Below are 27,268 nucleotides of genomic sequence, written 5' to 3' on the forward strand. Positions count from 1 at the left end.
TTCAACGCAAATGAAACAGTTTCTGTTGGCTAAGTGACCTTATATCACGGGGTATTTATTACTTGCAAAACCTGCTTTGGCTGTTTTTGTTTCCTTCCTGGATGACTTTTTAAAGAAATGGGTCCACATTTGCGTTTCGTTTTTAGGAAAATTTCCATTACATTCCAAATTTAAATTTAGAACAAAAATATCTTTTTATGTTCACCAAACAATGACATAAAGATCCAATCCCATAAAGGGAGTGAGATCATGCTTCATTTCAGATATTCTAGTTATTCGAATGCTAAAAAAAAAAAAAAAAAATGAAATTTTTAAACTAATCACATTTTTTTGATCAAAGAAGTTCATACCAATACTTTAAAGTTGTAGTAATTTTTATTAAATGTATTAAATTTAATTAAAAAATTTTACAATACATTTTTATTAGTGTTATAAAAAGTGGAAATTTATTTTTATTTTAATTATTATCTGTATTATGATTTTGAGTAATATTTCTTTATTATGAACATTATAGAATCTTGAGATAATTGTATCCTTAAATTCATTGTCAGATGGTTCCAATAGTATGGGATAAAAAATTGATTAAATGAATCAATTAATTGGTTAGTTTATTCTAAAATATCAACACTAACATAAAACATTTTAAAGCTCTCAGTATATTAAGAAATGAGCAGAACAAAATTTGATAGCTGAGTTCTTTCTTTATGAACCTGAAACAAACCAATCTCTATAAAAGAGTAAAAAAAAATATTAAAAACGCAATGGTTTTTATTTTAATTATCGTCTACTTGCTAGATTTTAATATTAATTAATTTTTATAAACATTAAGCGATTTTTAATTCAATTTTACTTAAATTCGCTAGAAAACACCATGAGTATCATTTTTTAAATATTCAGTCAAATAATTTGATTAAGATATAAAACTATTAAAATAAAGCTTTGTTTTGCGAATCACGCTAGTGCACAAAATTTCAACTTCTTATCATATTCAGGAAGTGGATGTAAGCTCCACTGAACAATTCTGTATTTACAAATATGAAACATTTGAAGTTAAATAAAGATACCTAATAAGTATAATTGAAAATAAAATAACAGTTTATAAATCAATGATACTCAGTGGAGGAAAATGTAATTATTATTACTGTTATTATTTTTATTTCTCATAAACTTCCTTCGCCTGGCAATCTGGTTGGCATTCAACGATGCATTTCTAAGTCAGCTTCGGACTTACCCATTTCAAACAAAAACAAAGTTACACCTTTGCTTTTATTTTGCGGAATAAGTGACACAGAGTTAAAAATGCGTGGGAATGGTATGACACTTTTCCAACTAGCGGAAGCAGAGCGCGACGATTCTCACGACACTTTTCCACCACTTTTGCCTTTTCTCAACTTCTTTGAGAAAAAACGAGCCCGCGGGCATCAAGCCTGCTCGGACTCCCCGACTCTTTAAGGTAATTTGAGTTTCGCTGTCCACTTCAACAGGTTGTTGAGAATTATTTGACGGAAGTTGAATCAACTGTTTGAGCATTTTCGTTGAAATAATCGTCCTCATCTTTGTTCATTTGGGAATAGAGAGGATCAGGAGAATCGATTATTGGTTGTAGCGTATCAGATTCACCGCGGTTATAGTTACAGCTTGTTTTGATGGGGTTTTGAAAGGAAACTCGAATATTAGATATCCTCGGGTGAATGGGTTCTATGTGGATAATTTGCTGAATTACTAACATTAAATAAAAAAGAAAGATACGTAAAAACTTTTCAGTATTCGATAAATATATTTTTGTAACCAAATTATTTAGGGAAAATTACTCTCCATTGTTGTAGTATTTTATTTATTTTTTTGTCCCTTGTAGAATAGTTTCCGAAATAGATACTGTATCAATTGGAAGTCTTTGAGAGGATGTAGTTTCTCTTACAAAATGGATGTTTTTAAATTCCCTTCAGACAAACATGATATAGATACTGTTTTTATACACTTTTATTTAATTTGATTGGTTTCCGGTTTATGAAAATGAAGTTCTTGTAATAAATTTTTCATTCACTTCCTATTGAATGAGAGGTTTGAAATTTTGTATATTTACATATTCTGGATGACAATACATTATTTTAATATTTTCAGAATTTAATTATCATTTAATGCCTTACTTTAATAAAATATTTATTCATATACAGGCTTCCTCATGGCAGTGAAAATTTGAGAAAAAGTGGGATTCCGAAATCAATAATATTTATAAACATGAATTTCACGTTCAAGTTTAAAAAGCAAAAAACAATTAAAATTTTATAAAATTATTTTTTTAGTTCAATTATAAAAGAGTGTTTGTAAAAATTATTTTCATTGAATATATTTAATTTAATTTTTTCATGTTTGTAAAAAATGAAACGTTGTAATAAATATTTTAATCTTATTTTCTGAAGTGTTTGAATTTTGAAATTTTGTACACTTGCGCCCCCCCCCCCAAAAAAAATTACGATATTTTATTATTTTCAGAATTTAACTATCAGTTAAGCAAATAATTTATTTTAATTTGCTCCCCATGCAAGTGGGACCGTTTCATACTGAATCTGAGAAAAATTGTTACAAAAATTCTAAATTTATGGAAAAAGTCTTATAAATTTAGTGATAAAAATAATTAAAATTAAAACATTTTTACTTTTTGTTTTCAATAAAAATTGGTTTTAAAAAGTGTTTTTCATTTTTTTATATGCCCTTTTGCTACATATTCACCTGATTAGATGACAGAAAAATTACTCAGAGTATTTATTACACTCATGGCAAAAGAATGAATAGGTAATTATTTACATACAACACAATAAAAAAAATTAGAAGATAACAGCACCAAACTGTAACAAACGTGCCACTCACTCATGAGCCATCACTATTAATAATAAAGATGAATGTATGTATATGTGTGTAGGCGCTTTACATTGTAGACCATTTAATCTATAGCTATCAAATTTGACATATATATTTAATGGAGGGTGATAATATGCATTTCCGAGCAAAATTTAAAAAAAATTTAACTTAGAATTTTAATTAATTAAAAATTGGAATGAGCTTTGGTGTTTTTCTTTCGAAAATTTCCGAAATCATTATCTTACAATAATGAATTTTACACCATTTTAAAAATTGTCTTTTTAAAGAAGTCATTTTAATTAACTAAGTTTTGCAATTTAAAAAAAATTTTTTTTTTGCCTATTTACGAACAATATATTTCATTGTTGCCCTAAAATTCTAACTCTTTTCATCGTTTTCTCAAATATCTTGTTTCGTGATTTTCTTCCATTATCGAAAGCTAAAAAAAAAAAAAAAAAAAAAAAAAAAGAAGGATTCTGTTTAACATATGCGTAACAAGACAAATGAAAAAAAAAAGTAAATCTACAAAATCGTAGAATGTAGAAGATGAATAAACCTAGAATATAGAAGATGAATAAAATAAATCTAGAATGTAGAAGATGAATAAACTTAGAATGTAGATGATGAATAAATCTAGAATGTAGAAGATGAATAAACCTAGAATGTAGAAGATGAATAAACCTAGAATATAGAAGATGAATAGAATAAACCTAGAATGTAGAAGATGATTAAGCCTAGAATGTAGAAGATGAATAAGCCTAGAATGTAGAAGATGAATAAACCTAGAATGTAGAAGATGAAGAAACCTAGAATGTAGAAGATGAATAAACCTAGAATGTAGAAGATGAATGTATATTCTTGATAAAGCTGTAATGTTATGGGACTGTTTCCATTAAAACGTTTCATTACACAATCTGACAGAAAATATGAAATACAATAACATGATTTTAAAATAACCCGCTCTAATAAAATAAAATAATACGTCTTTAATGTCAGACAATCTGACAGCGTCATGAAGTATTAAAAAATTATTTATTTAAAATCCAATATAATTCTATAACCAATATTTCTGACGAACTAACTGGTCTCCAGAAGTAATTAGCAATAAATAATCAAATAAAAGCATACGCATTTTCACATAGTTGATTAATTAAAAAATATATATAATAAATATTTTTGACAAAATGATTTAGTTAAAATCAGTCGAAATTGGAAATTAGCTTGAACAATTTATTAAAAGAGGGCAGGGATGAGCTTCATAATGTGCTCTGTCTAGAGCCATAAAATGCCGCAACTCCTGTAGCTATTATCCATTACACCAGTATTCACAATTTCCTTATAAATTTTTGATTGATTTTCTTACAAATTTTTGATAGATTTCCTTACAAAAGTGTTCTTTAAAAATTTCCCATGTATTAATAATATTTTTCTTTTTTTATTCACGGAAAAAATAAATAAAATGCATCTTTAAAAAATATAGATTCCTAAGATAAATACCGATTTTTTTTTTTCTCATTTTTCTCAGTTCAAGATTTCAATAAACATATTAACATCAACATGCTCTAAACAATTGAGACCAAGCAAATGAAAAGACGACAAAACGAAAACTTCACGAACGATTAGATTCGTGCGATGCGAGTCGGTGCCGCTGGAAAGCGCGAGTCAGCCAGCATGGAAGATCCCATACAAATCATCGCCGGCTGTCGTTTATCAGGTTGACGCACACCCCTTTCGTTGACAAACCTTTCAATGTCTACAAATCATAACAGCTGAAGCGATGGACTAGGGCACGCTTGCCTGATCGCACGCGTCGCGGTAGCACGCCACTGATTTTCTGCCAAGTTGTTGAAATGGTATTCGTACTTGGCTCGAGGGGGAGTGGGTTGTGCCTTCTTCACGAATTGATGAAGATGTGTTGATGGGAGTACCAAAACGTTCAGCATTTTTGCTACTTAGTTAAAACTAAATTCTGTTCGAAAGAGCGTAGTATTTTTTTAAGAGTCTAACTTTTAAATAGTCCGTTTGGTTGTCTTGTTTTCGATTCCAAATTCTGTTCGAAAGGACGTAGTATTTTTTTAAAAGCCTAACTTTTAAATAGTCCATTAAATTTTGGTCCTCCTGTTTTCAATTCCAGATCCTTATAGAATGAGCGTAGTATTTTTTTAAAAGCCTAACTTTTAAATAGTCCATTAAATTTTGGTCCTCCTGTTTTCAATTCCAGATCCTTATAGAATGAGCGTAGTATTTTTTTAAGAGCCTAACTTTTAAATAGTCCGTTAAATTTTGGCTTTCCTGTTTGCAATTCCAAAATCTGTTCGAAAGAGTCCAACTTTTAAACAGTCCTTTAGACTTTGGTTTTCCAGTGTGTAATTCCAGATTCTATTCAAAAGACCGTGGATTTTTTTAACAGCCAAACTTTTAAGTAGTCCGTTAAATTTTGGTTCTCCTGTTTGTATTTTTTTTTTTTCTGATGCAGAATAAAAATCTGATTTTTTTTTAAATTATAGAATTTACGATTTTTTTTCCATTTATTTCAAAAATTATGAAAACATACAAAATTTGTACTGTAGAACTACTATCAATTAGATGGCTACTAGGGGTTAAAAAAAAGAAAGAAAGAAAAGCACATTCAAAATATTACCAAATGGAAAAGGATATAGATAGCAAACCAACTGACTTTTACTGATATGTTCAGACAATGATTATGTTTTTTAAATGAGCAAATATCTAAATTATAAACAACACTGTTTTTGTACAGACTAAATTAAGAAAGAGCGAAAAAAAATCAAAACTTTAACAATCAAATCTGAAAACAAGTACAGATAGTACACCAACTGACTTTTACTGTACAAGCAATGATATTTATAAACAGTATGTAAGTATCTAAACCATAAACAATGTTTATATTTTAGATATTATATTAGCGATTAAACTAACTGATAAATCATGTTATCATTATTAACATTATCATTAAATATTATTAATTAAACTAACATATCATAAACAAATTTCTTCCCCCCCCCCTTCTTCTAAGCATTCAACTTTTTATTTTCCAATTATTCAATTATCCGTCTATTCCTCCAGGAGGCTCATTAATCCAGATAAATGGTTTATAAATATATTATTAGTAGTAATTAATTAGACTTATATATTAAGTCTTATAATTAAATATATCGGTGAATGTGTAGTGTCTTTGAATACTAAGTCGAAATATTAATGAAAGGTCTTGAACTTCCCTTTTCAAACTATTTTTTGTCATATTTGACATGATTATTTCCATCAATTTTCATTACTTTATTTTTTCCTTCATACTACATTTACACAAGTAGTGTTTCAGAAACTACCGTATGCTAAATCTAGCTAACCACAATCTAATTTTTCGTTTTAAAATTGGAAATTTTGTACTATGTATACATAATAGTTAAAATATTGAATTATAAATACATATTATGTTTAAAAAAACATGGGAAACGATAAAAATCAAATTTTTCCGAATTTAACATTTTTCGCTTCTTAATTTAAAGGAAAAAGGCAAATAGAATAGACCGAAGAATGAAGATGTTCCTCTATTTTCTGGGTAGGTTTAATTTAAAGCATTCCTAATCACAAGTAAAGGAGTAAATAGTAGGAAAGACTATTAAGACAGGAAGGAACAGTAGCATTAAATCATTTAATAATTTTTAAGGAAAAAAAGAAAAAAAAACAGTTATTATTATGTTCAACAAATATCTCTTTTCTCTCATTCAAAAATAAATGGGAAATTCCTACCCATAATTTTTAAATATCGAGTTTTTAGAAGTATAATACCCTTATTTAGAACATTATATGGGAGACATAATGGTCAATAAAGTGCCAATTATCGGCATGTATTTAAGAATATAAGGAAATGAATAACCTAAAAAAAGTAAAAAAGACCAATTATCACTAATATTTTTCAGTATTTTATATGCATTCATAATTCGAAAATAATTCGAGCCAAAATTGGAAGTGAATTTTTATATATATAACAGCGATTAAATTACATTTTCATTAGAGACTGTGCACTTATCTTAATTTAAAAAAAAAAATTCTTTGCCTTATTAGTTTCCCCTCTTTTTGGAAGGCCGATCATCATTTGGCACTGTTATGACCACAGTTTGTTTTTTCCTCGTATACGAAGCATTGAGAAAGTATTGTAATCGCTAAAAAATTTGAACTCAAAATTTTGACGAATCTCCTCGTTTTAGACTTTTATGAGTTCGGAAAAACAACATTTTAGGCATTCTGTCTGTCTGTGAAAAAGATAGCTCAACATCGCTTTGAGCTGGAAGGGTGAAATTTGGTATATATGTTATGGTCAATATGAATAATCGGTTATTATTAATACTAATCAGTCATCATTAATAATAATCAAACCGGTTAGTATTAATAACGACCAGTTAGTATTTATAAAAACCGATTATTGACATATAGACTATAGATTGACTGACATATAGACTAAAAATTCGTAGATTTCTATCTAATTTTAAACAAAATTCCTCCAGAGAAAATCTGTCTGTCCATCTGTTCGAATGTAATTTAATACGTTAAAACTAGAAGAAATAATACTCTGTACAACACAGATTAAGCTTCCATAGTGTTGATATTTGTCAAATTTTGAACCAAACACAACAGGGAGTTGATCGTCAAAAACTTTAAACATCTGTATTTCTAGAAACATGTAACTCAAATTCAAAAACGCGCGATAACTCAAAAATGCAATTACTTAAATATGTCATATTTGGTACATGATGTTATGACAACAAATATCTACATAATCTGCAAACTATAAATATCTACATCATACATATCTACATATAATTGTAGTTTTGTATCAACTTTTGGTTTCAATCAGTTAACAAAAATAAATTTAAAAAAATTTACCGAAAAAGAAAGAAGTACGATGTGAAGGTAAGATAGAGAAAGTTTTAAGGAATTCACCTCCATTGGTTTTTCTTTGCAGTTTTCTAAATGGTAATAACACCCGATATTTGAAGCAATAATAATATTGAGTGTTACTTTCGGAAAACAGAAGGGAAATGTTTGTCAAATATAATTCATAACTGTTAAAAATGATGTGTTAAATCAAATAATCGGCATTTCATTATTTTCGCACATGGACATATCATCGAAAATTATTAACAGTAAAAGAAACTTCATCTGTTTTTTTCCTAAATCATTCCTGAAAAGTTACTGGCAGCACTTATTCATTTATATGATTATTCTTCTTACAACTATGTTTTATGGTAGTTTTTATATTTTCTCTGACTGACTGAAAGCATCATAAATAATGGAAAAAGTTATTCACTTTTTTCATGCCCATTTATTCTGCGAGATGTACATCATCTTATCACACAATGCCTGTTAAGACTGAATGCTGGTTATATGTTACTTTATTGGAAATCATTAAATGTAACCTGATTATATAAATTTATATTATAAATTTATGAGAAAAAAAAACTGTCGTAAGAAAAAAAATCAAATTATGAAATTTAAAATTAAAGAATCAAATTATGAAATTTTTATTATGCATTTTTCTTTTATTAAAACATTTTTTTTCTTATCAACGTTTCTGCATTTATTGGTTGAAACCAAAATAAAAATAAAATAATCTAAATTACCAAATTGTTTTTACAACCAAGATTTTTTTTATGAAATCCTTTACAAAAATTATATGAAACTGGAAATTCATTTTCCAATTTTGCAAGAAAAAAAAGTATTAACACAAACAGTGGAATTATGGAAACCATGGCAGCAACATATCCAAATATCCGAATTTAAATGTATCTAGGATATCTGGTCTTATTTTTTTTATTCTAGTATTGTTAAAATAATTAATATAAAAAATTAATTTCAGTTACCTTTATACGAAATCTGTTAATATTTTTTCAGGAACTTACACTAGATGTCGAATTTCAGAAATCCAGAACTGAATTCTTTCTTATCAATCAAGGTGCAGCCATTCAATTAAATTCACGCTCCTAGTGATGAAGAATAGAAAAACTATTTGGACATTTTGAGAAAATTTTAATTATATTTACCGATTGCAGCGTATCGTATTTGATATGATCCAAACACAGTTCGTGTTTGGCTATGATATTTAGGCCAAAAAATGGATCAAATCAAATAAACAAAATAGAAACTCTAGGTTTTCTACATTTTACCCATTTGCATTTCTTTCATTTTAATTTATTTAAAAAATAAAATATCATTTGCCATGTTTTTAATCGCTATGAAAATGTGTTTTATTTGAATCAACTTTGAAACTGAAACTCTAATAACTATAGTAAAAAAATTAATAAATCATCCGTAAAAATAAATAAAAAATATCAATGAGAAAAGTTAATTCCGTGTTTCTCGTTTATCTTTTAAGATTTGAAGATTTCATTTTTAAGAGTTTGAATTTAATTATAATATTTTTTTATTTAAAATGAATATGTAGAGCTTTTATGACTCTATATTTAATTAAATTCTAAAAAAATTAATCGAATAAATAATCAATTATGTTCAAGTCAATTTCAAATTATAATTAAGATACATAACTGTTCCTTTTCAATTTGAATCGGAGTAATATATGTAGACTTCAAGATTAACCTCAAAACAGTTAAAATAGAAATCCCGAAAATGTGGAATAGCTTTGATATTTAAATTTTATTTAATTCTTTGAATAAAATTCTTAATTTTTTTAGTCAAACTTATAGAATCTAAGACTAAGACTTTTTGTCATTTAAGTAAACATTCAAATCATTAATTTTTGTGGAAGCTAAAATTGTTTAATAATGCGAACTTCAAAGTTAAAATACAATTTAAAACAATATCAAAATCATTTCCTTATCGATTTTCGTGAATTATTATTTAGCGTAGACTTAATATGCTTCAAAGAAAAGCAACTCATTGTTTCATAAAACGATCAGGAAAAATAATGATGCGTTGTTATAAAATTTCTTCTACTATTTTACAAATAGTGTTGCTTTATCTTTTCAAACGATTTAAATTGGAGAAGATACATTGAAGTTTTATTACTTCCTTTAAACTACGATGAGAAGATAAACCTCGTATATATCACCAATGAAAATCTAAATGATAACTTGTGTTTAATTCTATACAAACAATAAAGTAAAAATACTGTAAGTAAAGATATGTTGATTGGCTAAAAAAAGAGTAACAATTCTGTTCCAAGAACTGAAAAAAAGTTATAAATCGAATCAATTAAAAATTAAATTATCAATAGAATTTATGCTTTTAATTATTCATTGTTATTTACTGATAATAACGAAAGTTGTTTTATTAATATAAGAAAAAAATATTAAATTCGGGAAAAAGTTATTAAATTAAAAAAAATTCTTCTATTATAGAAATTTCCATAGTATCCCTTATGTTTGTGTATTGCAATTATCTAAACTCATTGTTTTCTAATTTTTTAACTTTGCATTATTGATTTGCTTATAGAATCTTTTTTCTTTGCTTTTAGAGTTTGTTTTTCTGAAATGAAGGCGAATTATCGTTTATTTCACTGGGTTTTATCTAACATTTATTCTGATTCTGTTTATTTGTAATTTTTCATTTAAAAGAATGATTTAAAAATATGGATTAAAAATTAATGAGAATGTAAAAGAAAATCCTCACTTAACATTTTAAAAGGATTCTAAAAGGTTATTACGACAAATTTATCTAGTACAAACCCATAATATATTAATGTTCTATACCAAATTACAAACCGAATTGAAAGAGTAACATTTAATTTTAAAGTATCAAATCGGTTAAAAGAAGTACAAAATATTATTACTGAAATGCCTTAAGCCATTGGCTTATAAATTTTCATAAAATATTCTACCGTTTTAAGTTCTGCTTCTCAAATGTTTATCAACATTAAAAATTCAACATATTAATTCTTAAGATCTCCTATGGTGAAAAAAGTGAAAGATAAGTTTAGTCCTTCCAGAAACGCTATTCCAAAAATTTATTTGTTGAAAAAGGAATTGAATGAACACGTAGTTTACTGGTTTATAAGAGAATCAAATATTGCTTTTAAATGTGTTACTTATGTATTTATTAAGAAAACTGAATTTTAAATGAATCATTAAATTTATTTAATTAATTTTATGAATTATTAGAATTCTGTACATTTTATGAATTATTTCTCGCTTCTTTTAAGTAAACGATTTGAGGAATTTTAATGTCTTTAATATTTTATGCAAAGTTCTTAAATATTCGAAATCGAAACTGAAAGTAGAAGGAGTTTTCTTTCATCCCATTCATATATATATATATATATGTGTATATATTATTAATCACTTAATTTAATTCAAATCTCAGTTAATTTCCTAATTTTTATCTTAAATTAGTCCATGTTACTTTATTCTAAAATTTTCTCTTATTTCCTAATCCAAATCCCAGTTGTTATTGTTTTTTAAGCTTAATTATTGCCAAAACGTTCTCTAAAAACTCCCTTTCCTTTGTTTTCCGCACCACGAGTGAAAGGATAAAATTCCCTGGCCCCTACGCAGGAGTTTAAAAGATACCCAAGATTCCCTTTCCTAAATCGACACGTGTCAAAGAAATCCCCTTCAAGATCTCGTAATTAACTCACTAAAGGGAAAAATTCTGTCACTTCCGCTCATGTCTTCCAATGCAAATGGTAAAATAAATTGAATTTCATTCAAAAAGTCTCTTTCGGTCACGTAGCTGCTAAAATCATATTACATACATACATACCATATCACTCTTACAAAATATTCTTGTTTCTCCACATTCAAATTATGTAGAAAAAAGTTTGTTCCAATTAGTCAAAAAGTTTGTTTCCACTTGTCATTAAGTTTGTTCTAATTTGGATGAATTTAGATATTTTTGTCCTCTAATCTTTGAATTTTTCTATTTCGACATCCTGGATACAGTTTTTGAATTACATCTATGTGTGTGTGTAGTTGTTTGATTGTTTGATTTGCATACGCAATAATTCAAAGCCGCAACAAGCTATATGGGTGAAATTTGTATGTTGTTCTAACTCCATTACTGTGGATGAGTATTGTGTATCTTGCAACAAAATCTGTCAAAGGAAAGAGATTTTTTCTGAAACATATAATCCATTTCAACTTACAAGAACGGATCATATTTGCGAAGATTCTTTTTACATCTTTTTTCATTCTTGTTAAGAGAATAAAAAGCATGTACTTTTTTCTAAAATTAAATTTAATTACAAATACGTTGCCATTTGGATCAATAAAAATTATAAGTTTAATTGCAAGCAAGTTATAAAGACTATGATTAAAAATTGTGAAAGTTAGATAAAAAATTGCACGGCAATTAATTCTTATTCGCAAAAATTTTTAATTTCAAGATTATGTAAAAGTTGTTTTCTACCAGTTATCATAAAAAATTATAAAATCAAGGCACAGCATTAACTAAAGTTTTAGATGGTTAAATGAAGACAATGAACAATTTTTGATTTCATAACATTGGAAACAATAATTTCTGACCACATCCGATAAATAACTTCCTAATTTGGAAGCATACGATGAAGTCAAAAAAAGATAATTCCCAATTCTAAGCATGTAATAGGTTTGAAAAGTTGGTAAACAGATTAGAAACGTTAGACTAAGAGTGTTAAATAATTTTGAACTGTTTAATTAATAACATGATAACTTTTAATATGACGCCTTATTAAAGCGGTTAAAAGGCCAGAAAAGTATATATATATATATATATATATATATATATATATATATATATATATATATATATATATATATATATATATATATATATAATATTAGCTATTAAATATATAATTTAATTACTATTACAAACTATGTTTTATATATTTTCACTGGTCTGTTTCGACTTCTGTAGCTTTCTAATATACATTTGCATAATTTTAATACTATTCATTTCTTAATATACATATAATTATAAGCAAGTCCCACAGATTTACCTCACAATTGATATTACTAATTTCATATTGATCTTATCTCTCGATTGCACTTCAAAAATTTCTTTTTTTTTTTTTGAATGAATACAAATTTAAATTAACACAAAATTTAAATTCTATTCAAATTTTGTGTTAATGTGCGTATTATTTTCTTTAAATTTTCTATTAATATGTGATTTCTACACATGTTAAAACATTATTATGTGTTAATATGCATATATATTAACATATTATTCTTTTTATATATGTGTTAACAAACAAACATATTAACATATTATTCTTCTTATATATGTGTTAACAAACATATTAACATATTATTCTTTTTATATATGTGTTAACAAACATATTAACATATTATTCTTTTTATATATGTGTTAACAAACATATTAACATATTATTCTTTTTATATATGTGTTAACAAACATATTAACATATTATTCTTTTTATATATGTGTTAACAAACATATTAACATATTATTCTTTTTATATATGTGTTAACAAACATATTAACATATTATTCTTTTTATATATGTGTTAACAAACATATTAACATATTATGTTTAGTATAATGTGTTAAGAAGGGCATCAAAATTATAATAATTCAATAAAATAACATTAATTGATTTCATCTTAAAATGATAAGTGCTGTTATTTTAGATAAAGCCATTTTAGGACTTTTACCTTTTAGATATACGCGATTGATAGCAAAGCAATATTTCTTTTGTCTTCTTGATTTTGTAAAGATAACGCCATAATACTTATTTGAATTATTCTGACATAAAACTTGGAAAAAATTCTTGTTATCAACATCACTTTCCTCTTGAATTTTCACTTACCCTTTAATGTGTCTTTATTCATTTTGATTATCTGACTCAACAAAGTTTCCATATCTCTATAATTAAGATATTGTTAATGCATGAGCAAATGAATCTTGTAACTATTGCTCTTTTATTTTTGGAAATAAGATAAAGTATTACGATTACGCAGTACTGTTCAAAAATTTTTGTTCTAGAAAATAGACTAAAATTTCTTAGAAATCAGAATATTTATTTATTCTAAATAGCACCAATTTCAATATCAACCAATTTGCAATAAATTTACTTAAGCTGAAATAACTGCTTTAGCGAAATTCGTTGAAATTTCTTTTATTCTTCTTTCAAATACTCGGTTCTTTAAAAATAGCGGGAAAAAATTAAAAAATAAAACTTTTATTTTGTCACCATGAAGCATTGATTTAAATATCACATTTTATATGTGCCATTTCTAATTCAATTTATAAAAAATAGGAATTAGAAATTGCATTTTATATGTACAAATTTTAATTCCAAATATAAAAAGATAAGAATGAAGAATTGTATTTTATATTTCTGATTCTACATATAAAACATTGGACAAATGAAATTTCTAAAATGAGAATTAACAGTTGCAATTTATATGCGACATTTTTAATTTGAAATATGAAGAAAAGGAATTAGATATTGCATTTTACATGTGTCATTTTCTAATTAGACATATAAAAAGCTTGCAATAAGAAATTGCATTTTTTTTTATGTGGAATTTCCAGTCTCATATAAAAAAAAACCAGTGAAAATTTTTAGAAATTGTTTAGCAACAAGCTGTTCCATGACTTGGAAGTGATATCAGAAGTAATGTAAGCACATTTGGCGATATTAATTTTAATGTTGTCAATGTTTAATAATAAATCGATCTACTGGCAGAAGGACATCATTCAAAATGCAGGATGCAATTTTCAACATCTCAGTCACGTGATTTTTTTTCTATTTCTATGGTAATATTCGTAAAAATATTTAAAAGATATAAATATATGGAGGATTTAGAATTATAACAGAGTAAGTCACATTTTCTTTGTTTCAAATGTATCGCAAAAGGAAATAAATTAATAGAAAAATAATGGCGTAGTGTTATCATTTTAGGATCTATAATTTTTGGTCTTTTGGACCCACATTTAACATAGAGTTTGAATTAAATTAAATATATGCATCGACTAACACCACTGTAATTTTAGTTCTTCTGTGTAATTAGTTTATTCTTAAAAGAAAGAACAATCTAAGAATTATAATTGGTGATTTCAGGAATTTTTTCTGTGAAGATTGCTGTGATGCTGAAAAAAGCTTCGTAAGTTGTATTTAATTAATTTGAAATATTAAATATTTTTAAAAATTTAAACAATATAATGAAGTTTTTGGATTAGGACTCTGGTAAACAATACACTGAATTAAAGAAAAGCGTTCATTTACATTCTATTTAGAGACTCTTAAAAGTGAGCACTGAATTAATAAAATAATCAAATAAAAATGTTGCCTTTTTTTTTTTTTTTTTTTTTTTTGCTGAAAGAGTATGCATTTTTTTTTTTTTTTTTTTTTTTTTGCTGAAAGAGTATGCATTTTTTTTTTTTTTTTTTTTTTTTTTTGCTGAAAGAGTATGCATTTTTTTTTTTTTTTGATAATAATGATAAATCTTCAATTTTATGTTCAATTCCATAATCTTTGTCGCTTTTTTGGATAGAATCGGCACCTTTTTTTGAATGAGATTTTTTGCTGAAAAGTATGTAACAACGAGATTATATACTTTTCCTCGGCATTCTTTTATGCATAAGTAAGCGGCACTTTTTGTGTTAAGCTTCGTATACCGTGAAAAGATCTGAGTATTCATTTAAACTTCTCTTTGATCCATTGGGTGAAAAATGTGATGCATTTTTGCAATATATGTTACAAATAATTTTCAAGATCAAATTTCGAACGTCTTCGACGCACTCTGTTAGCATAATCATGAATAGAGAAATAGGCTGACAGTCAACCCTATGACGGATTTGATCCAAAATCTGAAAAGAATCGATTCTTGTGACAAGTATGATGCGAAATTTGATCTGTTTATGTTTATTGCGTTTTTTAATTATCGTTTTCAAATGAACAAGCAGGCATAGACAGATAGACTCTCCCCTACACGTTAAAAGATTTCGGTCCATAATTTAGTACAAATACACAATTCTGGTGTAAAGGCAATATACAAAATTTCATTCTTAAAGCTCATAGTGTTTTTGAACTATCTTCTTCACAGATAGACAGATCGACAGCCATAATATCAAAATAGTTTTTAAGTCTGATAGAATTCTGAGGCTTAAAGATTCATTACACTTTCTAGGTAGATTTTTCTGACGATTTTGATACTTTTTTAAACCAGAAAGTGTTATGGAAAACATTTTAAGCATAACAAATGAGCTGTCCTTGTATTTTTGGATAGTTCAAAGCTTAGGAATTTAATTATAAATAAACTCCAACTTACCCATATGATGACCGACAGTCTCAGTGTCCGAATCCAAAGCATGGTGACTTCCTTTAGAAGACGTGACCTCATCTCTGTCTTCATCGTCCAGTTCATCGTCTTTGAACCTCGCCCTCCCTTCATCATCCCCTGATACATCCCCTTCCACCCCTGGAGAAGTCCTTGAGGAATTTTCAACATCGTCCACATCACTCCCAGCCTCTCGGGGATGGCTGCGAACGAGTTCTTGGGAGCTTGGGTGGAGATCGTCCAAACGATACAGGGGGTGGAGGGGCTGATGGGGATAGAGCATGTGAAGTGGAGGGTGCAAAAGGGGATGGTAGGCTCGGAAAGATGAAGCGTGGTTTTCTTCTCTGTTGTTGTTGTCGATGAGGTTTCGGATTAAAAAGGATGGAGCGGGGTTGACCTCGGTGCTCGTCACGTCGATATCGTCTGCCTCTTCATCCTCGTCGTCTTTCTTTCTCGTTCTCAAGTCTGTGGGCTGATCGGCGAGTTCACTGGATTCTTTCGCTGATGTATTTTTGTCGAGAGACATGGTAACTGTCATTTCCTTTATGTTTTCATGAAACTGTTCACAAAGTTATGATGAAAGTGAAGCGAATATATTTTTGTTATTCTCTTCAGTATATCTCACAACAGTTGAGGGCTCTCTCTATTCTCTTCAAATAATTCAGTTATCAAAGTTCTGCTGGTATTAAAAGGATTTATATTTTTTAAATATATATTAATTAATTTTCAAATCAAGCTGTAGTCAAAACGCAAATTTGTCGATTGTACGAAATTGCTGATGACACCATAAATATTCACAACACAATTTTTTTCACCTATGTTAGATAGTCTATGTTAAAATCTTGAATCAGTTGAAAAATTTCATTTCATGAGCAGCAAATCATGCTCAATATTTATCAGTCACAGTTTAAAAATCAGTATCGGAACAATCAATGTTCTTTGAAGCATTGGGTTTTCAAATTTTGGGTAAAAAAAATATTCAAAAAATTCTCACTCACTTACTTTTTTGATTATTTATAAATAATTCTTGGATTTGAAGGTCCAAGATTCAAGAGAATCTAGTGCCTGCTGTTGCCTACTTATTTCGACGAAATGTTCACAGAAAGTTAAATAAAAATTAAAGAACACCTGTTGTTACAATCAGTTATCCAGTTTCTGAAACGTTGACCATCAATGCTATATTCAAACACTACCGATCACTAACAGAATCACTGATTATCACTTTATATCTGTTACAAATCACCAAAACAAAACAGTAACCAGAGCCCGAATCACAGAACTAAAGGAACAGCGCGTGTGAAGATGGAACGTGTTTGTGGGATGCACGGAAGAAACAAAAGCGTCCTTTTTCCAGTGGGGGCGAAACGCGACGATCTGTGTTCGCACTCTGAAAACTTCGGAACAGTTAGTACCCTCCCTGTTCCAGCCCTCTTCGTGTTTCGTCACGCGTGCGAAGGCCAGTTAGTGGACCCCGCGCCGACCAACCGTAGGCCTGCGATCAGTAATGCTGAGAGGGGTTGACCGTAGCGCAGCGCCCCTCAGCGGCAGTAGGTAGCAAAGCATGTTTCCGGACTGTTTTTTGTTTAACAAGGAATGGAACACGTAACGGGGTAGAAACAAAGGTGATGGAGCACCTCTATTGGCTGATAATCGTTTGGCAGGTGGTATTCGAAGCGTGCGATATGAATTTTCGTCCTCTGTTGATTTTCATGATAATCTTTTCTTTTATTTCTGATTATTGTCTGTTGTATTAAACTCTAGCAAGGGTTCACGGCTTCTTCTCCTGTCCAAAATTTGAATTATAATACAAAATATGAAAGGAATAAGGGCCCACTCTGAGGAACCCGAAGTTTTGGAATTTTTTATACCAAATTTGTGAGAAATTTAATTTTGTTCTTTCATTTGATTTATAAGGAAGATGTACTCGAATATATCTCTACTAATGATAAAGACGGATGAGAGTGCGTTATCACTCAACTTTTGATCTACAGTTAGCAAATTTGACGTATATTATCTTAAAGGGTAAAAATATGCCCCTCGGAGCAATTTTTAGTTAATTAAAAATAAAGCTTAATTTTGGAGTTTTCCCTCGATAGCTTCCAAAAACATCACATGATAAAAATAATTTTTACATCATCTTAAAATTAAAAAGAATATCTTTTCAATTATATCGATTCAATAGTTGTGTAAAATTTTTCTATATTTTGGCAATTAACATTTTTTTTGCCTAATTTTTAATAATAAATATTTTATTGCCCTAAAATTTAAACCATTTCCATTGTTCCAACAAATATTTAATCGTGTGATTTTTTTCCATTGTTGAAATATAAAGAAGAGGGATTCTGTTTAATATTTGTATAGTTTTCATCGAATAAAAAAGACGAATTATTTGACGAATAAAAAAGTAAATTTATTATACAGCGAAATTTACAAGATATGTTTATGTTTTTAATAGCTCAATGATGCTATGGAACTAGTTTCCACTACAAAGCTTTATGTACACAATATAAAATTTAAAAAAAACACTAAGATATTTAAAATAAATAAGCGTTAATGTCTGAATATTTGAATGGAATCATGGACATGAAGCTATATCTAAATAATTTAATTAAAATTAAATATAACATGTATCTCTTCTTATCCAGCTAAGCGCTAAAGGCGATTAGTTCCATTTAGAATTAAGTACTGTTTAAATATCAGAGCATTATTCATAAGGTTTGTTTGTCTTGACTATTTGCCAAGTTAACAACCCAAGCAAGCTTTGTGTTTTAATGTTTAAAATATGTTAAAATGTGTCGTAATTTAGTTTATCGTAATATCTGTTACCTAAAAATTGTTCATATAGATATTATATTAAAAACAATAGACGGCGTCCTGGCATAAGGCTAACGTGTTTTCCCCGTGATCTGGGCGTCCCGGGTTCAAATCCCGGTTCGGACATGGTTGTTCGTCTGTGTTCTATCTGTGAGGTGTGTGAATGTACCCTCCTGTAAAAAGTGGTTGTGAAAGCAAATGTATGTGAGTTTCATGAGCTAGAAGTCAGACTCGTGTGCTCAGGGGTCTTTACCCTCAGAAAATACCGCAACCTCTTTCCGTGGTAACGCGGACACCACATCATCATCATTAAAAACAATAATATAGTTGGTTTTGGATGAGGAAAATGAAAAGCCCCAGATCATGACCTTATTTCTATGTATTCACTGATACTGAGAAAAATTCTAATGTCTATTCTTAATTTTAGTTCTTTAATAGGTTCGTTGGCATGTCTCAAATGAGTGATTCGAATCATCTGCCTAATTAGATGATCACTTCTTTACACTCTTTTTAATTGTTGTAGAGAAAGGCCAATCTAATTAGAAAATGGATTTGAATCACAGACAATCAACGTGATAGCCAACATGTTGAAAAACCAATGTTGTTAAAACAAACCTAAAGGAATGGGGAAAGCGATCAAAATTTATAGTCAAAATTAGAATCATGCGGTGAATACAAAAATAAAATATTCTTAAAATCAAATAAACACGTATATGACACAATAAGTATTTAGAATTTAAATATTTAAAATTCGAAACTGATGTTGATTGAGAGCCATTAAGTTAGGGAAAATTGAATCGAATATTGCTGACATACAGCTGTTTACAGCTACTCGTCTTACAGCTGTTTACAATGAAGTGTAGAATAATTAGTAATCTGATTCATTGATCGAAGATTCTTTTATTAAATAATTTCTACTAATTGTGTATTTATTGGTATCTTTACTGATAAATGTGAGTAAATATAATTGGAATAATTAGATAATAAATGGATTGGAAAATATTAAGATGAAACAAAAACACATCACCAATTTTAAACATTATTGCTTTTTTCTTCACTGCATTCGTTTCAATAATTAAAAACTTCAACAAATTTTTAATTGAGGTTATTTTAGAGCAGTAAAAGTATTAAAGGAAATTTAAGAAGATAAAAATAGTATATGCTTCTATGATAAAAAAGTATCGGAAATGCTTCATAATAAAATGCATATCAAAAAAATTATTTGCAAGCTTTTATGAAATATTAGCTGCCTTTGGAGAACAATTGCTTCGCCGGGATAAGTAATTGTTAAAAATTTCGATTAAATATTCTATGTAACAATGCCTTAATGCTTTTCCTCAGCAAAATATTTTTAAATTTCAAATTTTAATTGATTTATATATATTTCACTATTTTAGAAATCTTACACAGTTCAGTTCATTTTTCTATGCTCTTTCTAAATTTTTCTATATCTTTATACATCCAATTGTATCACAGGAAAAGGCAACAATATTTGAAAATGGATGCACTTAAAAAAAAGAAAGAAAGAATTTTAGCCATTGCTTGATTCCGAAAATAAACTTGCATTGTAAATAAAACAAAATTTAAAAATTTTTATTAACAGTATAACTTATGCTCGAATCTACTTAGTGTAGAAAATTAAATTGAATATTCATATCTTGATCATCATAAACTGGGAAAAAACAGGACGAAATATTGTTAATAACAATAAAAATGATTGATTTCATTTCAATACAGAAATATATAGTTTTATAATACATAAACTATAATACATAAAAATTATTTTTCCGAAATTGATTAAAAGTATAAAAAATTATACTGCAAACGAAACTTTTATCAAAAAAATAATGTTTTTTTGAACGTTAAGATGACGGAAAAATATTTTTGAGTTTTAATATTTTTGGAAATTATTATTGAAAAACGGCACACAATTTGCTTTATTTTCTATGTAAGATAAAAAAAAAAAGAGCATACCCTTAAAAGTATATATGCATCAAATTTGGTGACTCTAGATCAAATGCTCCGCCCTGGATAGCGACAATACATGCATAGAAACACGTTCTCTTTCATTAGTAGTAGAGTTGGGAAATTAACTTGAATGAACATAAAAACATCTTATTAGAATTTTGGATTCTATGATGATATAAGGATGAAGATTTAGAGGCCGGATGAATGGAAAGGATGAAATTTAACATGTGAACCTTCCATCAAAATTATAAACATGTATTATGAAATTAAAAAGAAAAAAACCCAAGAAGTCTATTTGTATTTATTTAGGAAAAGAAAGAAAAAAAAAAAAAAAAAGAGAGAGAGAGAGAAAGAAAGAAGAAAAAAAAAATCGAAAAGAAAAAAAAATCGATCTTTACACCAAAACTGTAAACATGATTCAAACTTCGAAACATGACAGTCAGTGGAAGAGATATAATAAATTTCTGTTTTCAATAGAAAAATAAAAATTAGCATGGCAATTAGTACTGCATAAAAATTATAAATGCGTCAGATTTACAAAATATATGTAAAATGTATTTAATTTCATTTTTCTAAGCAAATTAGAAAAACAGGATTTAATATTGGCCTTTATACTAAAATTGCATATATGAATCCATTCTTGGAATAAAATGGTTAGTGGGAAGAAATTTTGCTTCAAAATGTGCGCACGATTATCTTCGTTATTCCATATAACGTTCTTTTTTAAAACAAATATTGACAAAATATACAAAATAAAAAAATTAAAAAAAATCCAAATATTAAAAACTAAAAAAAAAGGGGGTGGGGTGGGGGAGATGTCTCTCTAAAGTTTTCTCGCATTTTCAGTAATAAGAATCTTATTCTTCTCCCAACCGCATAAAATTGTCGACCTTGAAATAAACAAGAATGCTATAGTGTTCAAATTTTCATTTTTGGAATCCCACACGAGATACACATGTTTCGTAATACAACAAACAAACAATACATGGTTATTAAACATATGACGATGAATAGTTAGGGAATATCTATCTTTGACATAAATGTAGAGAGCAATTTTTTTGGCGATTTATTTCGGAAGTTTAGTTTTAAAAAATTGAATAAGCATTTTAGATATTTTTCCCCTATTGACTGAATGCAAAATTTCCCATAAAACCACAAATGTAATTAAATATCAATACAAAATTCCATCTACTTAAGCCATCATGTTTTTGAGTTACTGAATGTAAGTGCAATCGAAAGTAAAGACAGACATTTTTTCGTCGGATTTGGTACCGAATTCGATGTGAATCTACTTTAACTGGATTTTTTTTTAGAATGCGCAATGAAATTATTTCTCGAACTTCATTTCGAGAATCCGTTTATTTGGTAAATTAGACACATTAAGGCATTCCGTCGCCTCCATAAAATACGGGCATCAGTGTTGGCCTTTTTACTTTCTCATATATGAAAGTATAAAGAAAGTATTGTAATTGTCAAAAAATTTCGGTTTTGAGTTTCCGAATCTTCTTAAGGTTGGTTTCAAAAGAGAGAAAAACAAAATGTAAAAAAAAAAAAAAAAAAAAAAAAAGGTTTTGTCTTTTTTTTTTTCACATCTTTTATATGTGATGAGGGACTCAAAAAAAATTTTGAGCTAGAAAAAGGAAATTTTGTATATTGAATGTAGACCAATTTGCAAATTCCTGGCAAATTTTGGTTGTGTGTTACTTGCGCTCAGTCGCATCTGCGCTAACTCGTTAAAAAGTGTCATTTGCGCTCAAGCTTTAAAAAAGTTACTATTTTGCATTATGGAGCTTAAAGAAATGAGTGATGTAATTTGAGAAATAATTTTCTTTAATTGAATTTTAATAGGCTATGTTTTATTCTAATTTAAAGTGTAAAGTTTATTCTATTTTTAAAGTCAAATAAACTACAAAAAAATGTACTCTTTTTGCTTTAAAGAAATTAGTTTTCTGTCAGTTTTCGTTAAAAACTATTTATATGATTCAAATGTGACAGACTTTCCTAATTTCTACTATTTTAAAAACACTCCTCTTAAAGTAAGCAACAACAAGCTAATTTTCTTCTTAACGCAACAAATATAATTGCGAAGGAAACAAAATTTATAGAATGATAATTGTGTAGAACACGCGAATTATTCTATTTAACCCTTTCAGTGGCCGTGGGAAGTATGCTTCCTACCAAATTTTTCAGTTTTTGTATGGAATTATGTAGACTAGCCCAAGTTCTGCCAAATTTTGCAATTAGACAAAAATTTAGACATTTCAGTTCCTTATCTCACATACAATGGTGTATCTTGATTTGTTATTTAATTACTAATTAACCATATTAATTAATTAATCAAATTAAATTTATTTAATAAGCTAAATGAATCACTTTGCTTAAACCAATCTTAATCCTAAAACTATTTTAATATACCATAACTAGAAAAAAATTACATTAGACCAATTACATTAGATTTTTTTTTTGTTGTTGTTCATTTATATAGTTGTATCACTGAAACCTGAATTTGAAGTCAAAACTTATGTCTTGTCATAGCCTAAAAATTCAGTTACCTATGTATTAAATAGACTATTCTATATAATATATGATTTTTAAATTTCGCATGTGAAAATGTCCTCTTTAGACATCTAGTTTCTTTAATCATAAAATATGCATTCTGTATCAGACATCATAAGACATTTCTCTGCATGAAAGCAAAATTGATTATATAAATAGAATTCACATGATTTGAAATATTTTTTTAAAGAATATTTGTGTGTTGAAATAAATAAAGTTTTTTTTTTAATTTTTTTAATTTATTTTTTTTTTTTGCAAAAAGAAAAAAAAAAGGCAGAAGAATTCTTGAAATCTATAATTAACTGCTGAAAATATATATATGTATATAAGTAACATTATTTTGGTTGAAGCAGAATGCAGATTCGAAGACGCTGAAGAGTCATGTTATATTTTTAAATTAATTTTAACATCCATTTCGTGAAAACATAATTATTTACAAACTGTGATGCGGACACTGAACGTCCGCCACAGTGCAGTACAAAAGCAGAAGTAAGAAAAAGCGCGGAACAAATGACCACTAGTCTTATATAACATGGGCTTTCCGGCCACGTGCCGATGGAATACATGTGTTGACCTTTGACAAGGGCAACGGAAGTATCACTTTCATTTGATACGTAATACTGATGGCGCATTATTTTTACAAATGAATTAATTAAACCGAAAGTGGAAATAGATCAGGAAATAAGAGAATATTTTATTATGGACTAAATTAAGATAAAGTTTCATATATATATATATATATATATATATATATATATATATATTAATTAAATTACTTAATATTATTATTAAAGAAGTTTGTTATTCTAAAATTTGATATATCTATAGTTTTTAGTGCCAATTTTTCAAAGATTCTTTCAAATATTTTTTTTACTATATTACAATTAGGGTAGTAATTAAATGATTTTTTTTATATATTTAGTATAAATTATAGTTTTGCATGGTATAATATCCAAACAAATCAAGTAGTTCGAAAGGAAAGGTTATAAATGCAAAATTATTTTATTTTCATAGTTAAAAATTTTGAATATTGATGATAATTAGACATTGCTTGATAATCTCGAACTCTCTTTTAAATTTTTACATCCGGCTTACAAGAATGGTGCATTTCAGAGAGAATACAGTTGTCTTTTGTTTTCAGCAATCTTTTTTCGAACTTTTCGTTAATGCAGTGTCATGTTACCACTTTTCAAGGTTACAGCGATACTGCCGATATTGATATCCATTATACCCAACTGATGGCTTTTCTTTTGATATTTCCAAAACTTCAATACTGTTATTCATATATAAAATCGGATCCAAATAACGGAGAGAAAAAAATCAAACACACCGAGCATATAATCTAAAATAAACTTTCAAAAATGTTCCTAGCATTCTTAAAGAGAAATTATCAGTTTTACTGTGAGAAAAAAGGTGAATATTTCAAGAAAAAGAACCCTTAATCAGCAATCATTTTCTTTACGAGAAATGTGCATTCTCTGTAGTCTCTCTAGACGCATGCCAAGTTTTCCCGCCAAAGGTAATTAAATCCCAGTAAACCTACAATGCAAGCACAAATGACACTTTTTAATGAGTTAGCGCAAATGAGACTGAGAGCAAGTTCAAGTAGAAGTGCACTTGATAACTACAAAATGTAAAAAGCTAGATTAGTAAAATTTGATACATAGATCTGGTATCTAAAATGTGCATCCTGTCAAATTTTGTACCTAATCTGTCTAAAACATACAGAATACATATTTGCAACATAAAAAGATTTGTATATCTTAACTATTGTCATGTAAGGCACTCACGGATTTACCCAATTTTATACTGGGGTAGTGGAATAAAAATTGGTGAATATAGAGAAAGTTTCGGTGAGGCTACTCCCGAAGATTTCGACTTAACTTCATTAAGAAAAGGAATTGATTTTTACAAAGCCTAATATAGTTTTGGGTAAATCTAATTATTAATGAAAAAATTGAAATATAGAAAATTTTTGACCGCATGGATTGGGAAAAAAAATTAATGAATTAAATAATAAATAAAAATTGTATTTCCTGTAAAGGAAAAAATATTGTTTACACTATGAGGAAATCAAATTTATCAAAATACACGAAAGTTTAACATTAAATCATAATGTTATCTAAGTCGTTTGGCATGTAAAACGATTATTTTAATAAAACTTTAAAAGATGTTTAGAAAAAATTGATTTTTTCTGCAGTTATAATCGAATTCATAATCATTGTAAAGTTTATTTCTTACAAGAAATAGACTGAATTTTAGGATTAAGACGTTTAGAAGATTCTATGCCAAATTTTTAAGACATGATTATCATAGTCATAAAACAGTGTGTGATAATATGTTAAATAATCCCAATTGGTTAGAAATGTTAAGGTTTTTTATTATTTCAAATACAGTTCCTTGAAAAATCCTTAGTATATTTAATATTTAGTCATAAATTGTAATTATAATTTTTAAAAACATAAGAGGAATTTTTTTGTATCTTATTTTTTTTTCTCGAAATAATGTCGTGAAATTCTTAAGAAAACGTTTTAAAAGTTTAAAATTGTGATAACAAAATTCTATCATTGGTTCAGTTAAAAAAAATTCCTTTCTAGTTAGTCCACAAATTTATTCAAAAAAATCAAATTTCGTTTTATATATATATTTTAGGAACCAACATTTGATATCCTTATATTCGATGGTTTTTCAAGAAAATTCGCTTCTTTTAATATTAAACAGGCTTCTTTTTTTAATCACAAACTGACTGCTTTAAAAGAGAAAACCTGTGTTCTTTTTAATAAAATTATTGTAAATCTTCATATAACTGATCATTAAATAAGAAAAAAAATCATAGCTTTTTCTAAATATTTTTTTAAAAAATGTAATAATTGATTGAGTCACTCCAATTTAAATAACGTTTATCTGGATCAATCTGAGCAACTTCTTTAATTAAACAAAATATCAATTAATCGTATTTTCAAACACTTTAATAAAATAAATTCATAAACTTGTAAGCAAACAAGTTTCGTTTCATATTTTACAAATTTAAGATTAAAACAGGGACTAGCAGTCTTTTGTTAAAATCTTTAATAATTTTTAAATATTTGATAAATATTTAATATTTAAATACAAATTGCAACCAATCTCTAACTGCAACCACATAAATCTCTTTCTAAAAACTATTCCATAAAGGTCATTTACGTTCCCACTTAATGGTTCAAATACTTAATATAAATAAAATTACGATAAAGGCGCCATTTAGACTGCGGTTCAAACAATCGTAGGGCATCATAGTTGAGCATTTGTGAAAAAAATGTATAAAAATAATAATTAATTTTGTGTGTAATTTGCTTTTTACTTGTATTCCTGACGTATTTTTGGAACATACACTCTGTAAATGGAGTCAATCTCTACAGTTCGCTTACTTTAAATAAATAAATAAAAAGTTAATATTCGATTATTTCATATAAAGGTTTGACTTTATTTACAAAATACCTTGCGAATCCTGAAGTAAAACTACTTTTACATTCGGAAAGGAGGGGGAATATGCTATGAGAAGTTAGATTCAAAATTGTTAATCAATGCAATAGAATGGGAAGTATGAAAAATATTTTATTTGCAAGAAGATTTTATATTTTTAAGAATCAAACATTCGGATTTTAATTAGAATGTATTGAAATAGTTGCCTATCGAAAGATCAACTATCACGGTTGCCTATCAAGCAATCAACAGACAAAAGAACTATCTCTCTCTTTCTCTTAAAAAAAGTATCATCTAATTGTCCCATTTTTCTAGAAAAAGATTAGGAAAATAACTAACTGAATTTTTTTT

At 27.6% G+C, this 27,268-nt stretch overlaps 1 protein-coding gene across 1 annotated transcript in view; it reads right to left on the reverse strand.

Annotated features, from left to right (window-relative positions):
* Positions 1-17,501, reverse strand: part of LOC129981333 (barH-like 1 homeobox protein) — a 73,807-nt gene extending 56,306 nt beyond the window's left edge. The window contains exon 1 of the mRNA XM_056092127.1: positions 16,109-17,501. Coding sequence (XP_055948102.1) covers positions 16,109-16,655 — 547 coding nt within the window. The 5' untranslated portion in view covers positions 16,656-17,501. The remainder of the gene's footprint in view (positions 1-16,108) is intronic.
* Between the last annotated feature and the right edge of the window lie 9,767 nt (positions 17,502-27,268).

This window comes from Argiope bruennichi, chromosome 8 (genome assembly GCF_947563725.1).
Source record: "Argiope bruennichi chromosome 8, qqArgBrue1.1, whole genome shotgun sequence".
Taxonomy (NCBI): domain Eukaryota; kingdom Metazoa; phylum Arthropoda; class Arachnida; order Araneae; family Araneidae; genus Argiope; species Argiope bruennichi.